The sequence below is a fragment of the Anoplophora glabripennis genome, unplaced genomic scaffold (assembly GCF_000390285.2).
Source record: "Anoplophora glabripennis isolate ALB-LARVAE unplaced genomic scaffold, Agla_2.0 scaffold417, whole genome shotgun sequence".
Classification (NCBI taxonomy): Eukaryota; Metazoa; Arthropoda; class Insecta; order Coleoptera; family Cerambycidae; genus Anoplophora; species Anoplophora glabripennis.
Window position 1 is genome coordinate 229,416 of NW_019417057.1, and position 15,680 is coordinate 245,095.

The 15,680-nt window shown below is 31.5% G+C and overlaps 1 protein-coding gene across 5 annotated transcripts in view; it reads left to right on the forward strand.

Moving 5' to 3' along the window:
• Positions 1-15,680, forward strand: part of LOC108911733 (extracellular sulfatase SULF-1 homolog) — a 272,564-nt gene that overhangs the window by 143,106 nt on the left and 113,778 nt on the right. The window contains exon 1 of one of the 5 annotated variants that reach the window (XM_018716734.1): positions 794-1,363. The exons of the other annotated variants lie outside the window; for them this stretch is intronic. Coding sequence (XP_018572250.1) covers positions 943-1,363 — 421 coding nt within the window. The 5' untranslated portion in view covers positions 794-942. Of the gene's footprint in view, positions 1-793; positions 1,364-15,680 lie in introns of those variants that run through there. 5 annotated transcript variants of the gene reach the window in all.

Below are 15,680 nucleotides of genomic sequence, written 5' to 3' on the forward strand. Positions count from 1 at the left end.
TTTTTTTTGCAAGTTTGCACGTCCATATGTTAATACTTACCTGTAATGGTACATAAACCTTAAAATAGCAACTTTAACTATATATTTTTATATTTATACATATTTACATTTATAAACTATTTATACTACTATTATAAGCTATTTATGAAAATAACAAAGACAAAATTTATACTTACCGAAAAGGGCGGCCCTTTCAATTAATTAAATTTTCTAAACTCTTATATGTACTAGTTAATAAAACATATTTCTATTGTATTATATAATCCCAACTAATTTTTACATTAAATTATATTTAGAACTATTATAATTATTTTACTTATCTTGCTCCCCTTCCTCGTCGATTCATTCGACTGGCGCACATGGTTTACTAATTATAATAACAACTTAAATAATATCATAAATAGAGCAACAAAATATCCAACCCACGACCATTAATAACTAATAGTAACCAATAATAAATAAAAAAACTAAATAAATAAAATTAACCTCAAACAACTGGGGAGGGCACAATTGTATATTATAAATGAATTAATTTTAAAAAAGTTAAATGCATTATCAATAAAGATATACCTATTATAGCTGACTGTGCAATTTATTGTTGCAATTTGACAATTATGGTTTTTCGACTCGACTATACATAATCGTAAAGAGCTTCTGAATTAATTTTTATGTTACCGGATACCTGTTTATGCGATCTTTATATGTGCGTGTGTCATATATATTTTATAAATAGCAATTAACCGACGCTGTAATTTTTATTGGAACTCGTAAAATAGCTGTTAACACACATTTTTATTACAGGTCATGTACTCCAGTCTACGCGAGATGGTGATAAGGGCACCAGCGCTACTCACATAGTTGCAACAAGGCTCATCCCGCGAAACATGACATAAATCGCGAGTTTCTTGCCGGGAAATAGATATTCCCTCACACCGTTTCAAAATGGCCAGTTTCCCAGTAGTTTTCGCGATCCTAGTGTTCGGCATTGTGAACATAAACTGTGATTACACCCAACGAAACAGACAACGAAAACCGCCCGTCTTCTCTCCCATTACGTCCTCCAGGAGCAACCACAAGCCGAACATCGTGCTCATCCTCACTGACGACCAGGACGTGGAGCTGGGCTCGTTGAATTTCATGCCGAAGACGCTGAAAACCATCCGAGACCAGGGGGCCGAGTTCAGGCACGCTTACGTCACCACTCCCATGTGCTGCCCTTCGCGGTCGTCTCTTCTGACGGGAATGTACGTGCACAACCACCAGGTGTACACCAACAACGATAACTGCTCCAGCACCCAGTGGCAGGCCACCCACGAGACTAGGTCCTTCGCCACGTATCTTTCCAATGCCGGATACAGGACTGGTAAGTACAAAATGTTCATTCACTGAAAAAAGAAAAAATAGTAATCCTTTACACAATCTATGTACTACAATTTGTTGTACTTATAGCTAGAAACACAATTTGTAATACTTTTTTGAACACTATTATGCTTTCAATTTTGTAGTAACAATCTTCATAAATCTTTTGACTACAATAGAGATATTGCGAAATATTATTTACCTTGTTGTATCTGTTACTAAAAGTTAGTAGTATATAGTGGCAAACAGCATTTTTGTAATGCAACAACATAACATTTTATGAAAATATATATTAAATCGATCAGTAGATGTCTATAAATCATTTTTAAAAATTGCAGTTAGTAATTTTAACTACATTGCTATTGCAAATACTCGCACGAGTCAGTCAAAATACTCCAGATAGTAGTTTATTAGAGTCACTTTTAGATTTCCAGCTTAACTCGTTATAATACTTTTCTGATTTTTGTATTTTACTAAAATGTGTTTAAATAATCATAGAGGAAAATTGCTATGTATCTAATAGGTATACAATGCAAAATACTGTAACAAAATAATATGACATAGATACAAATTGAATCCACAACATTCACATAACGTCCAACATGAGCAATAATTAATTGAGTAATAATTTGTTTTTTGTATATATTTGACAGTTGCCCCTATGAAAATAAAACCATTTCGTGGTTTTTTGCAAATTTGAGTAGGAAGACGCATATATATATGCAATCGGTTTCAAGCCCACATAATTTTCTCCACTTATTTGTTATAAAAAAATATACATATTTTTAAAGTGTATCATAACAGTCAATAAGAATAAGTAATAAGTATTTGTTTTGTGATAGGTACTAGAAAAGATATTAATATTTTTCTGATAATACATGAAAAATAAATATATATTATTGATACTGTCTATTTTAGTAAAATATAGTACAACACGATACCGCAGAGAATTATTATTTTAATATGTAACAAATAGGTACCATCTTTATGTTATTTAGAAAAAAATATTCTAATTATATTAAAATTTATAACTCAATTATTAAAATGATTTTGCATTTACCATCACCACAAATGTATATGGCTTTATTATTTTTGCATTTTCTTCTACAAAATTGTAGTAACTATTTTGGTGGTATTAATTTTACTGTTATAACTTAATATTTGTTTACCGAACGAAATGGAGCCTATTTCTTAGTTAAATGTATGAACGATATAAAAAATATTTATGGCAAAGAAAAGTTTGATGTTTAAATAAATGGTATTCTCTTACGATGTTTGCATCAATTTATAAAGTCGAATCTATATAAGATATAGCGGAAAATTGTTTTATTGATGTTGAAAACAATCAAATTTTATTAAATAAAACATTTTTATTGACAAAAATCGCAGAAGTACCTATAATTGCATTGGCCATAATGAAGCGGATATGATATAGCGGAAAATTAGAAAAAAGAACTAGAAAAATTTAAATATACATTCCAAAAACGAAATTTCATTTTGCCACTTTAAATTACAACTCGCCTTATTTGCTTCAGTTAGCCACATTTATTACATTAAAAATTGCCCAATAATTATTTTAAACATAAAAATTTTCAAATAATTTAACAATTAAGAACCGGTTTTACAAACGTTGCTAATTATATCAATATGTAACCCACATTTTTCTTTTGGCAGTAATATACTTGTACTATCTCTTTTACCCATACAAGTTTTTTTTATTCGTAGCCAATAAACAGTAGCTCTGCGTCTTATTTCAGTTGCTCCACTTTCCCTGTGGCACACTATTTAAGATTTAATTTTTTTTCGCGTTGGTATATTTTACTAATGATTTTCATAAATATTATTATATTATTTGCGTACAGTCGCACACCGTTTCCATAAGTACATAAAAAAAGTGTCAGTTGTATTTAGAGTTTATTATAACTTTATTTCAGAAAGTTACATTTATTTTCGAAATTTTTAAAAGTTTCACATATTGTCACACACAAAATAGAAACATTGAAATATCACGTTGAAATACCATATATTGTTGTTATACCAATATATTATTAAGGGTCTGGTAAACACTTACTTCCTTCGGAAGTACGTTCTGTAAAATTTGCGCTTTTGCAATGTAATTGAAGTTTTCTAAAATCAAAACGAACTCCGAAATATGTATTATCATTTCTTATTTATGGTTTAAAAATGAACAACTCTAATTACTAGTATGTATAGAACAAATTATTCTTATTGAATTTAGATACGGAGTATACTGTATTTAATCTTCAGCTGTATTCTGTACAAACATAAAAAAATATTTTCATTAAGTCTAATTTTACCACAATTAATACCAAAACATATGATTGTAATAATAAAAAATAGAGCTATAAAATGATTTTTTGATATTTAGACTGATGATGTTTTTAATGAATCATTATCAAAACAAACCAAAACGTATTTTACTTATCTGATAATACCTACGCCTGGTAGATTAGTTTAGATTAAATTTTCAGTTGTTTTCGATAATATTTTACCTGATTCACCGTGACTTGAATATTTTGTTCTAATATTAAAATTTTAGTAAAATTATGGTTTGTATTTCTGTGAAAATAGAAAAAACTTTGCATAAAAACATTTGAAATATTATACATAGTAGAATTAAATATCCATTTTCAAAGCTAGTTTGTTCAGTAATATGGTGAGACACAAACCAAGACGCCATGCTTTCGCTATAAATCATAGACCTTATAAACTACCATAGACCTAGTACTACTGGACTCGCCCAACTGTCATTTTGCCTATATAAACGGCAATCGCACAGATTTGTGCGGGAGAGATAGAGCTAGTGCGGGCTTATGCTTTGTTCACAGAGCTTCGACTGTAGCGCGCTACATTTAATTCAACCACTCAGCTAGCTATACTAGATTCCTTACCCCCTTTTTCTGTTGGGCTGTATTTCCGTTTGAAGTTAAAATGGTTTTAACTACATTTATGTGTGGCGGCTACACTGAAAGTATGGTTAAGTTAAAAATTTTGAAAAATTATTGATTGGGCCTTTTATTATATTCAGATGCATGGCAGAATAGACAGCCGAAGTATATGTATAGATACTAGATGACAAAAAATTCCATTAAAAATGTGTAGACATATTAATTATATGAGTAAAACTACACTTATGTATTAAGCATTCTTTATCTTAACTCAAGCTGAATTAAATTCGATTTCTCTTCTTTTAACAATACATATTTGTACCAGTAATTGTCAATGAATAAGAGCATAAGCATTATTTGTTTATTTGGAATTTCTGTAAAAATTGGTGATATTAACGGCGGAATGTAATAATTAGAAATTTAAAGTCAAAGATATTTTATTATACATATTTAAAAAATATTCATAGCTACAATTTTCCAAATGCCTTCTTTATGTATTTCTCCATTCATTTTCGTCATATCGTAAGCTCGACCTCAACTGGCCAGCACAGTCGCCGGATATCTCTGCTTGTGATTTCTTTTTATGGGGCTACCTAAAGTCAATAGTGTTTTCTAATCGATCACAAATTTTGGACAAACCAAAAAATAATATTCGGATGGAGATTACGCAATCCCAATTCAAATGTTGGCGAGGGCCATGCAAATTATTCGTGGCATACTTCAAGAGAGTCAGCAGCGTGGAAGGTGTCATTTAAATGATGTAATTTCCTCAAGAACTTTTTGTTTGATTTTTGAATACAAATTTAGTCACTAATTAAAGTGATCAAAAAAATGTAGGTACACTTCATTCTGGCTGACCCTATACTACATATTAAAATTAATTTATGTGATATATGGGGTTCATGCTAGTAGTGATTAACAAATGTTATCAGTTAACATATTTGAAAAAAGAAATTTTTGCACCACTGTCTAATAAAAGTCAGCTAAAAATAGTCTATCGGTTTTGTTGTTTAAAAAACATTTTTTAAAATGCGATCTGATTCTATTACGATTTCAAAAATTTAAAAAATCCAGTTATTTTTATTTAACTACATCAATTCTGTTTTCATTAGCATTAATACATTTCGGTGCATCCTGCACTCACACTAGATTCCCACTCCAAACCGAAAATCTTCACTTCTAGCCAGAGGCATATAAATAACCCACGAGCTCTCGACTCTAAATGGGAATAAATTGAAGTGGAGTGAAGCCGGCATTAGCCGAAGCCATTTTAGAGCCGTTTAAATAATTTACCGTTCATAAATTCAACGTATTTATTTATACAAATGGATTTTATGTAAAATTCATAAAGCGTCCGACTAGGATCTCCAAGTTTCCTGATGCTGGAGGTACTCTGTTTATAGTTGTAGTTTCTGTAATTCCTGTACTATGTATCATACATTTAGACGTAAATGGGGTTATATTACAGTTTACTTCTTTTCGTACGATTTAAATGTGGCTATTAAGGTTTATTCGCTGCGTACTTATGTGACAAGGGCAGTTTATAGCGTTCCCATTGGGGAATACAAATTTTGTATAAATGGTACTAAATATTCTCATGCTGATGTAAAATTCTAAAAAAGTATTCAATTTTGTGTCTTTATTTATGTTTTATGTGCTACTTCACCAGCTGCAAGCCTGCCGCATCCAGAATTTTTTTCATATACTAAGAAGTGTGATTCTGTACAGGGTTAAACGACTATTTATAGAGAAAAATGTAAAAAATGATTTATGGATAAAATTTGCTTCATTTCCAAAGGTGTTCTTATTTTAAGTAGAATTTAAAGACCAGATAAGCAAAATTTCCCTATTTTGGTGTTGTTATAAGTAGACTTTGGATCTTAAAACTTCTATTTCTTTGGTGTCTTTTATTAATAAAGAAATAAGTTTATTGTAGGTAAAAAGTTCAATTAAATCAACTTTTGATCAGAATTCGTTAAAATTAAATATCGGATAGTGTCTCCGATTTTTACAATTTTTATTTTTTCTATCAAACTTATCGAACAAGGTATTTTTATTCTTAGAAATACCTGCTAATATTAAATTCACTTATTCATTTTCCAAAATATCCTGTGGCGTATAAATTCTAGGGTTGTTAATTATAATAATACTGTTCCCAGTATGTCCGTCACTGATTGACAGTCTAGTTGAGAGTAGCAGCTGATTTGTGTATCAACTAGGCAAATTTTTGCCGAGAATTAGTCAAGTTACGAGCATAATCTTCTTCAATCCATCTAAAGCATCTTAAACGAAGCGTACTTTATTAACACTGTATGCCACATTCCAAAAATTGTTTACATTTTGTGACACGGTGTGTAAAAGTTTGCTCCAGTTCGTAAGATTGAATTTAAAAAAATAAAACGCCTTGCAAATGGTACCTACACTCACGTTAGAGAAATTCCTCACGATGCGTTCATTGATTTCATCCTGTGCATAAATAATTTGCTAAATCAACACATGCTTTGTATAATTATTTGTCTGTTTACTAAACTCGGTGCATACTAGTGAAATCGAGTATGTTAACCTTATGCAAATTTGTTTAAACCATAAAACCGCAATCCATTAAGTTTAATAAAGATCACAAAAGTAAACAGAGTATTATTAGTATCAGAGAATCTAAAAATAACTATATCCTGTAGTAAACGTTAGAATTACAGTCGATTTTACAGATTCTAGCAAGTTAAAAAAAAAATCAGGTTTTATATTTTCATATAAGGAGAAGAAAAATACATGTTTTTGTAGCCGAATTACAATAATGTTGTGAAATTATAAGAATTGTGCTGAAATTATGTAGTAATGAATTTCATTTGATTTGTACAGTCACATGTAGTAAAAAGTAAAGCGTTTTCAATAAATAAAACCAAATTATTTAGTTGACATCAAAATGGAATAAAAAATACAGTAAATATCCAACAAAATTAAAAAAAACAAACTAATGGTTGTAGGACAACCTTGCTAAAAATAAAAGGACATTTTTCCAAAAAATTTAACCACGCATTGGGAAGGTGTAATAAAGAGAGAAAATCGAAAATATTTTTTTTACTCGATCTTTTAAAAAATAAGCAAATTACTTCGCACCAGGGGACGCATTTAAATATATTGTGATATAAAATAAATTTATTTTTCTTAATATTAACGGACAAATCATTATCATATCCCAATTTTAGACATTATCAAGATCGCTATCTAAATAATCTACCAGAATTATATATCTATTCCAGCAATATATAACACTATATCATTTGCAAACATATAGATACAACAACTATTAAAAACAACATTTATGTACAAAATATAAAGAATGCACTTTTTCCTCTGGTAGCCCATTATTATTATGCAATAGCATTTGTATATTTTACCTGTTTTTTTTTTTCGAAATAAATGGATATAATTTAAACCACCCTAGAACATGTCCTTGAACTTTCATTTTCCGCATTTTTTAATAAATAATATTAATAAATATATGCTTATAGTTTCAAAAGCTCTTTGAAAATGCAGAAATACTACTTTGGGAAATTTTTCAATGCAAAAGTACAAACTAAAATATGGAACAAAATGAAATAAAACTTACCATTTCTAGAGGAAATGTTGAAGTTGATTCCCATTAGCGCGGATACAGGCATGAGACCAACGCACCCAATTTTGGCGAATATTTTCTCAAATTCCAGGTCTACCCTAAGGGTCAGCAGTTTCAAGTATACGATTTCGCAATTCTTCCACCGTAGCAATTGGAGTATTGTCAACCAATGACTTCAAGTGACGCCAAAGATAAAAGTCCATTGTAGTTAGAGCTGGAGATCGAGATGGCCATGGTACAGGAGCAAAGCGTCCAATCCATCGCTGTGGAAATCAACACGGATGCAACAGCTGGCGCATTAAGATACGATGTACGGTACGAGAGGAGGTTCCTACTTCTAATTGTTGGGTTCGCGTCAAGATTTTCCAACACTGCATCTTCAACATTAAGGTTCACTTGCTGACCACGTCCTTCTCCTCGAGGAACAACACTTCCAGTGTCTCGCAGCCGCTGAACGCACTGTAGGATTGTATTTGCACATGGAGGGTGACGTTGTGGCCAACATTTCCGGTACAACGTAGTCGCCGTGAGTGCATTTTCTCCGGCTGCACCATACACTAACACCATATCGATACGTTCGGATATAGTAAATGCACTGTCTACTCAGTTCATTGTAAAACTAGTGCAATTAAACAAAAAAGAAATAAGAATGTCGTTTTTAATGCAATCGGCACGCTATTCTTGTTTTTTACTTCTTTATAAAAATTACAGTGTTACTGTCACATCGTAGAATTACAAAATAAAAACTTTTGTCTGGGATCTTTCACTTTTTAACACTGATGGAATAATAAATTCAATACAAATACAAAATCAGTTGACTACACAAATTTTTTAACAATGTAACGTAACCTTCTTTTTGTATTACTAGTATTAGATTATACTGACGGGTTGCATCTCGGGTCGCATAAAAACATTTCCAAGTTTTCAATAAATAACACAGGGCCGGCCTTCATTTTCGTTGAATAAATGAACTTTAATTTACAAAAAAAAAACGCAAAGATGGAACTTTTTCGTATATGACTTTTTTATTACAAATTTCGCCAGGAAGATGTAGTTCAGTTTTTATAGATTATACACGCCACACCCTGTATAGATAGATCATTTTATTTATCAATAATCTTTTCAGATTTTAGATCTATTACATGTTCAAAATAATCTGATCTCATTCCAATTTGTTTAGTTACACGTTGCTTTCCAAAGTAAACAGGACTTTTTAAAAATAACATCAAAAAACTTTTTTGTATTGAATGTCAATCCACAATAAGTACATAAATCCACAATAAAAAACTATGAAATTTACCACGAGTTTAACACTATTTAACTATAACTATAAACTGTTTAAAAAAATTATGTTCAGAACAACAATACAGCAACATTTCGAGTAATTTTCTCTGTAAGCCTGTATTTTTGTTCATCTTCATTGTATTCTTTTCTAAATGTAAGGGCGTCATTGGCGCTGGCACTTTGCCGAGAGCGATACAGGGCACGAGCCGACCCTGAGCGAGCGCGGTTGCAGAGGAATTAAAAAAGGAAGCCCATAAAAATTGTAATTTAAGTGGTATTTCCTTTTCTTTCCTTTTAAAGCTCGTCGCGAATACCGCACCGACAATGGAAATCGTCGAATTAGATCAGAGGAAGAGTAGGCAGTGATATTAAGCTATTGATTAGGTTTTATTAGATTACAAAAGAACGAGGTAGAAGAATGCGGACCCCATTTGACATCTTGAGTGTGGTCCAATTTAGACAGCACAACATCCTCTTTGGTACGGTTTATTGTAACTGACGGCTGGCCTTGCCTTCATTAAATTGAGAAATTATAAGCAGAATCGTGCCAGGAAAATAGGTGCGGAGCAAAGTTCAGTGTCATTAATACGAACGAGAGACATTGAAAATGCTTATCTTCAAATTAAAATCTTAACAGATCGGGATTAACGGTGTTATCAAATTTAATGCAGCCTTTCCTCCAAACTCGTATTCAGTTCATCAATCTAAGCAAATAATGTTAGAAACACTTCTTTTGAGGCTCTAACAGTCGCACAATGAAATAGTAATGTCTGTTTGAAACTGTAAGGCAACAAACTGTAAGAAGCGTTAAAGGAAATAAATTTGACTTATTGTGTATGAAATACGATAAACAATTGCAGCAGCTAAAACAATACTCCGGTCATCAGTCACAAATGAATATTCATCTAACCGTGGTAGTGACAATACTACCGTTTAGTCAGCGGTGATTTTCCCAAAAACGGTTAGTTGTATCAAAAAAATGTAAAGAGCTAAAATTCAAGATAATTGCATTACTGATTAGATGGTGGATAAATTTTCAAATTTTTCACGGTAAATAGTTAACAGAATTTGAAAATATAGTGTGCATTTAACTCTTCATCAGCCAATATCTCGGAAACCCAGGTATACCTTTTTTGCTTAAAATTGATAGGGGAATAAACGCACTAATACGAAACGTCAATGTACAGGGTAGCAAAAAAGTTAGGGCCAATTTAATTCAAACGTACCCTTATAGGTGGCGCCCTCTACATGCAGCGTCAAAACCAATGACATATTTAAATTTAGCATCCTAAAAAACCCCCGTAACCCAAGTTTTATGCCAACATTCAAATTTGTTAGGAAATTATTCCTAAATAAAATAAAAAAATAAAAAACTTTAACTCCTGTATATCGAAAACTAAGGATTCGTGGACATACGTTTATAGGAAAGGAAAGTCTTATTTTTGGCCTCAAAAATACGCCCCTAAATTCTTTGTACTGATTTTTTAATCACCCTATATTTACTACAAACAAGTTGTTTTGTAAAGATTTCTTTCGAAATCGGATAATTGTACGAGGGTTGTCTTTTATATTTCGGGTATAGGGAACAAAAAAAGAAATTGATCAGCGTATATGGCTTTATTATTTTTCAAAATATTGTCCATGAAGATCAACACTCTTTACATGCTCTTGAATCAATTTTTAAAGAACTTTTTCCATTCCGATTGAGGTACCTCCAAAACATGTATTTTGAACGCGTCTTCAGGCCTCGAAAAACTTGACCTCGTAATTCATTTTTGATGTGCTGGAGAAAAAAAATTCACTGGGAGCCAAATCAGGGCTATATGGAGGCAATCCGACATAACAGTTTGTTTTATCTACCCACCCCGCGTACCAATGTATTAAAATTATATTTCATGTGTAGCAACTGTAACAACGTGCAGAACAGAGTTGATAATATAATAACTATTAAATTATTCACTGAAAAAAGTATTTTTGTAGCTAGTCAGTTTTAATTTGTAATTTTGTGTTCAGGAAATATGAATTTATAAATTGTATTCATTTTGATTAATTTTTTCTTTTATGTATATATGTGTTTATATATGTATATGTTTTTTTCTCTTATTTTGTATCCTGTTTCTTGGTACGTTTGTTTTTGAATGTTCATGTAATTATGTTTGTTTGTTCCTATTCTATAAATGGTTTCAGTACTGTTGGATGGCGTAAACTAAATAAATAAATAAAATGACTCATCAATTCGACTTTTTCAGTTCCCAAAAAATGTCTTGTTTGAATCCATGTGTGAGCACTCACATTGTCCTCGTGGTTTCCCTTATTTTTCCGAAGACTTCTGCCAAACAAATAATTGTGTATCACTCAGAATTGACGTCTGACGTTGCACTAATGGTACAGTTACCACATGTCCGTTTTTTCCGAAAAAACAGGCTTTTCATTTGCATAGAAGTACTTCGTGGGTGAACTTTTGTTGGATTTGGCTGATCTTGAAAGACCTATGCAGTCGACTGATGTCATGATTCGTCACCTATTACGATGTCATAGACATCGCGACCTTATTTCTTGAGCATTTGTTTTGACCAATCGCCACAAGCGATTTTTGAGCATTTATTTGTCCATGTTCATGCAATATTGAACGTATGCTGGTCCCACTAATGCCCAAGGATACCTCAATCTTACGATAAGTCACACGACGATATTGCAATATCACTTCACACACAGCATCAATGTTTTCGAGAACAACAACCATCTTGGACAACCATAATGAAATTCGTCAATGAGCGAACCACAGCCACAATTGAATTCCATACATATACCACCGATATACAGTGGTTTTTGATGGTCTTTATTGTCAAAAGTCAAATTAAGTTCATCGATATGCACTGTTGTTCTATGCACGTCGAAAGTTGTAAAAAATAATCGCACGGAAATGTTCACGACTTAATTACATTTTTTAACACAAATAGCGCATGTATGTCAAAACGTTCTGAGTAAGTGTACCGACAAAAAGTCGAATTTTACAATAGCGACGTCGATTGTCAGATGGCAGCACCAGGATCGTCCATACCCGAAATATACAGGGTGGTCCCGAGGTAATGGGCCAAAATTCATGGGTAGATTCTCCAAGTAAAAATATTGCGATTTAGCCAAAAGTTGATAGTTAAAGAGATACAGGGTGTTAAATGTAAAATATTATTTTAGTTTATTTCCATTTATTTCTTAATAAATGCAAATATCTACACAAAATTTTGGGGTTTGAGGTTCTTTGGATAGAGGAATTGAAATTTGTTCACATTTTGGTTATAGTTCATAGAGGGCGCCAGCTGCCGTAGATTGAAGTTGTTGAAAACGACATAACTTTTTTGTACTTTAAGGTATCTCATCTTTTCTATCAAATTCTTATTTTCCAACTTTCCAACAAATTGTAATGAACAGTAAAATAATAAACATTAGAAAAAAATATGCATTTTTGACAATAATTGGTCAAAATGTCCACCTCTAACTTCAATACATTTATCAACACGTTCATTAAAAGATTGTCTTATTTTAAAGTATAAATCCTTAATGCGAAATGACTTTGCAGCATTTAAAACCTGCTACTAAAGTTCTTCTCAAGTGTTTATAGTTTCTCCATAAACAACTGATTTCATGTAACTCCAAAAACGGAAACCTCGGCATTCTATCTCACATTTATGTATACGAGTATACAATTTAAGGTGGCCATATCCCTGGCCGAGAAATGGTGAAATTTCTGGCATTTTTAGGTACTGAAATATTGAAAAGTAAAACGTGTAGAACAAAAGTAAGCACAAAAATAAAATCCTTGGTGTTTTGTTTATTCATTGTTACCATTTAAATTTACCCAAATAAAATAATAATTAAAAAAAGCGTTTGTAAAACATGCGTTTTCTGTTATCCTAACCCCACATTTTAAGAATTATTTTCAAGTACTTATAAATAAAAGTAAACAATTTTATATGTAGGACTAAGCAAGTAAATGTTATAAGAATATTTACATGTGGAGTTATATATATAAAAAACTTAGTATTTTCGTAGATTTCAGTACCTAAAACCTTGATGGTTTGATCGTTTTTTGCACCTGTTTATTCGTTTTACTGCGGCGTCTTTGAAAATACCCAGATGGCATGACATAACATTCCTATTATTTGATAAGTTTTAGTTTATTCAGTTATTAAATGTTTGAATTATTTTGCCTTTGCGGAAAACACTATTTAAAGAATATGGGGCCCTTAATTTGTAAGGTAAGATGTAATTTTAATTAGATACGAATAATACTAACATACAAATGACAGCAATAAGACAAGTGGAAGACGTCAATTATTTGATTTTCGTCCAAATCCTACTTAAGAAACTTTACCGCTAAATTATTAATACCTGTAGGTACCTAATTGTAATTTAATGCAACAGCATTGGAAGTTTCAAAGCCAAATATCTCGAAAACGGTGAGAGATAGCTACTTTAATAAAGTATACCTTTTTTGTGTAAAAAAAGTTGAAAAATAAGAATTTGTTGCCAAAGATGAGATACTTTAAAGTACAAAAAAGTTATGTCGTTTTTAACACATTCAATCTACTGCAGCTAGAGCCCGCTATGAACTTTAACCAAAATGTGAACAGATTTCAATTCCTCTGCTCAAAGAACTCCAATCCCCAAAATTTTGTGAGGATATTTGCATTTGTTAAGGAATAAATTAAAAAAAACTGAAAAAATATTACATTTAACACCCTGTATTTCTTTAACTGTCAACTTTTGGACTAAGGTAAGTTCGGCTAAATCGCAATATTTTTACTTGGGGAATCTACCCATGAATTTTGGCCCATTACCTCGGGACCACCCTGTATAGTCGTATTTGTAGGTATATCATATTTTATTGGTATTAATGAACTGATGAAAATAAATAATTTTGGTCACATTAGAAATTCATACGGATTCGTAAAGAACAGGACAAAATCAGTGTGCCAAATGTATGAATTTAAATGTACCTGTTTTAATCTTTATTTCGTTTGAATCTGTACCATCAAATTTTGGTACAAATCTTACATCGAAAAAAGAAAAAATATATAAAGTGTAAGGGAACCTTAAATTATTTTAATTCCAGCCCCAAATATTTTCCTTCTGTCGGGGACACCCATACTGAGAGCTAAACAAATTGATTGAAAATAGCGATTTTCGTTCTCCTCAGAAAATCAAATTATCTTTCCGTGTGTGTACGCAGTCAGGGATGAGAGAACACTTATGATATATCACCTCCAAACCGTGTGAGCGCTCTAGACGCCAGTTTAAATTTAAACTTACATACTTTTATCTGACTGTGTTACAGTTTGTTGCTCTTGACTTTGCTCGTATAACTAATGTCTACTTCGCCGCAAAGACAGCCGAGCATTGTTTTCATAGCGTGTGTCAGTAAGTTTGCTCGCTTGGAATATGAAATGGGCTTATTCGGTTTAATAATAGAATTTTTCTGACGGTTGATTGTTAAATGACTCGTATGAAACGGTAACTACAACTACAAAGATTTTTATTCGAAACATTGTTACATCTATCATTTAACATATGTTTGTAGTTATCTGAAATCCAAAGTGACAATGCCCAACTAAATATGATAATTTATAATTCCCAAAACCTTAAAATTATTCCAAATAAGATTTAGATTCAAACCTATATCCAGAGAATTTGATATAATTGTTTAAAGCCTTATATCTTTGAAATAATCATTTTGGTGCTGAGATATATTTGGTTAATTACTTTATTTAATTGATTAATAGTCTGGATGTTTTGTTATGCTTCGACAGTATCTGTGCCCGCTAAAGTTAGTTGTTTCTTAACTGTCATCATTACGTTTCTAAAAGTGTGTTCAATATATTATTACTTTTTTGTTAAAGAAAGTCAGTACTTACTTTTCTCCTTGTATACTAACTGTTATTACATGCTACGCTATTTCCAACACACCTTTATCACGCTTTCCTATATTATATATTCTTAATTCAGTAAACGACCATTAAAAGACCTACGTCGACAGTAGATAAATACTTTGGTTAGTAAATCATATGCTAATAGTTGTTAATTAAACTATGCATAGGTAATTTAGGGAACTAAAAGCAAGGCGCGTTTCATACGCTGTTAATAATATAATAAAAAGATAGATAATCCACGTGTAATAAGTACACAGCCACAAAAACTATTAAGAAAGCCGTAATATATCTTGATCGTTAATTTGCTTACATTATTCAACTTCTTAAGAAGGCTGAAACATGAATGTGAATGTAGCTAATCCTCTTAAGGCAATAAGTACGCCTATTAGTAATTACTGTGTATACCAGGTTTTGTTATGTTTAAAAGGGATAAATTCCTTACTTTACAATTTCCAGTTACAAACTACAAACCAGTTGAGTTCATTATTTTACGATATTCATGAATGATTTATGAAATTTATTCCGTCGACAAAGTGATTAGTATAATTAATGTAGAGTGTTAATTTTTAATGTACGAGTAGTAAT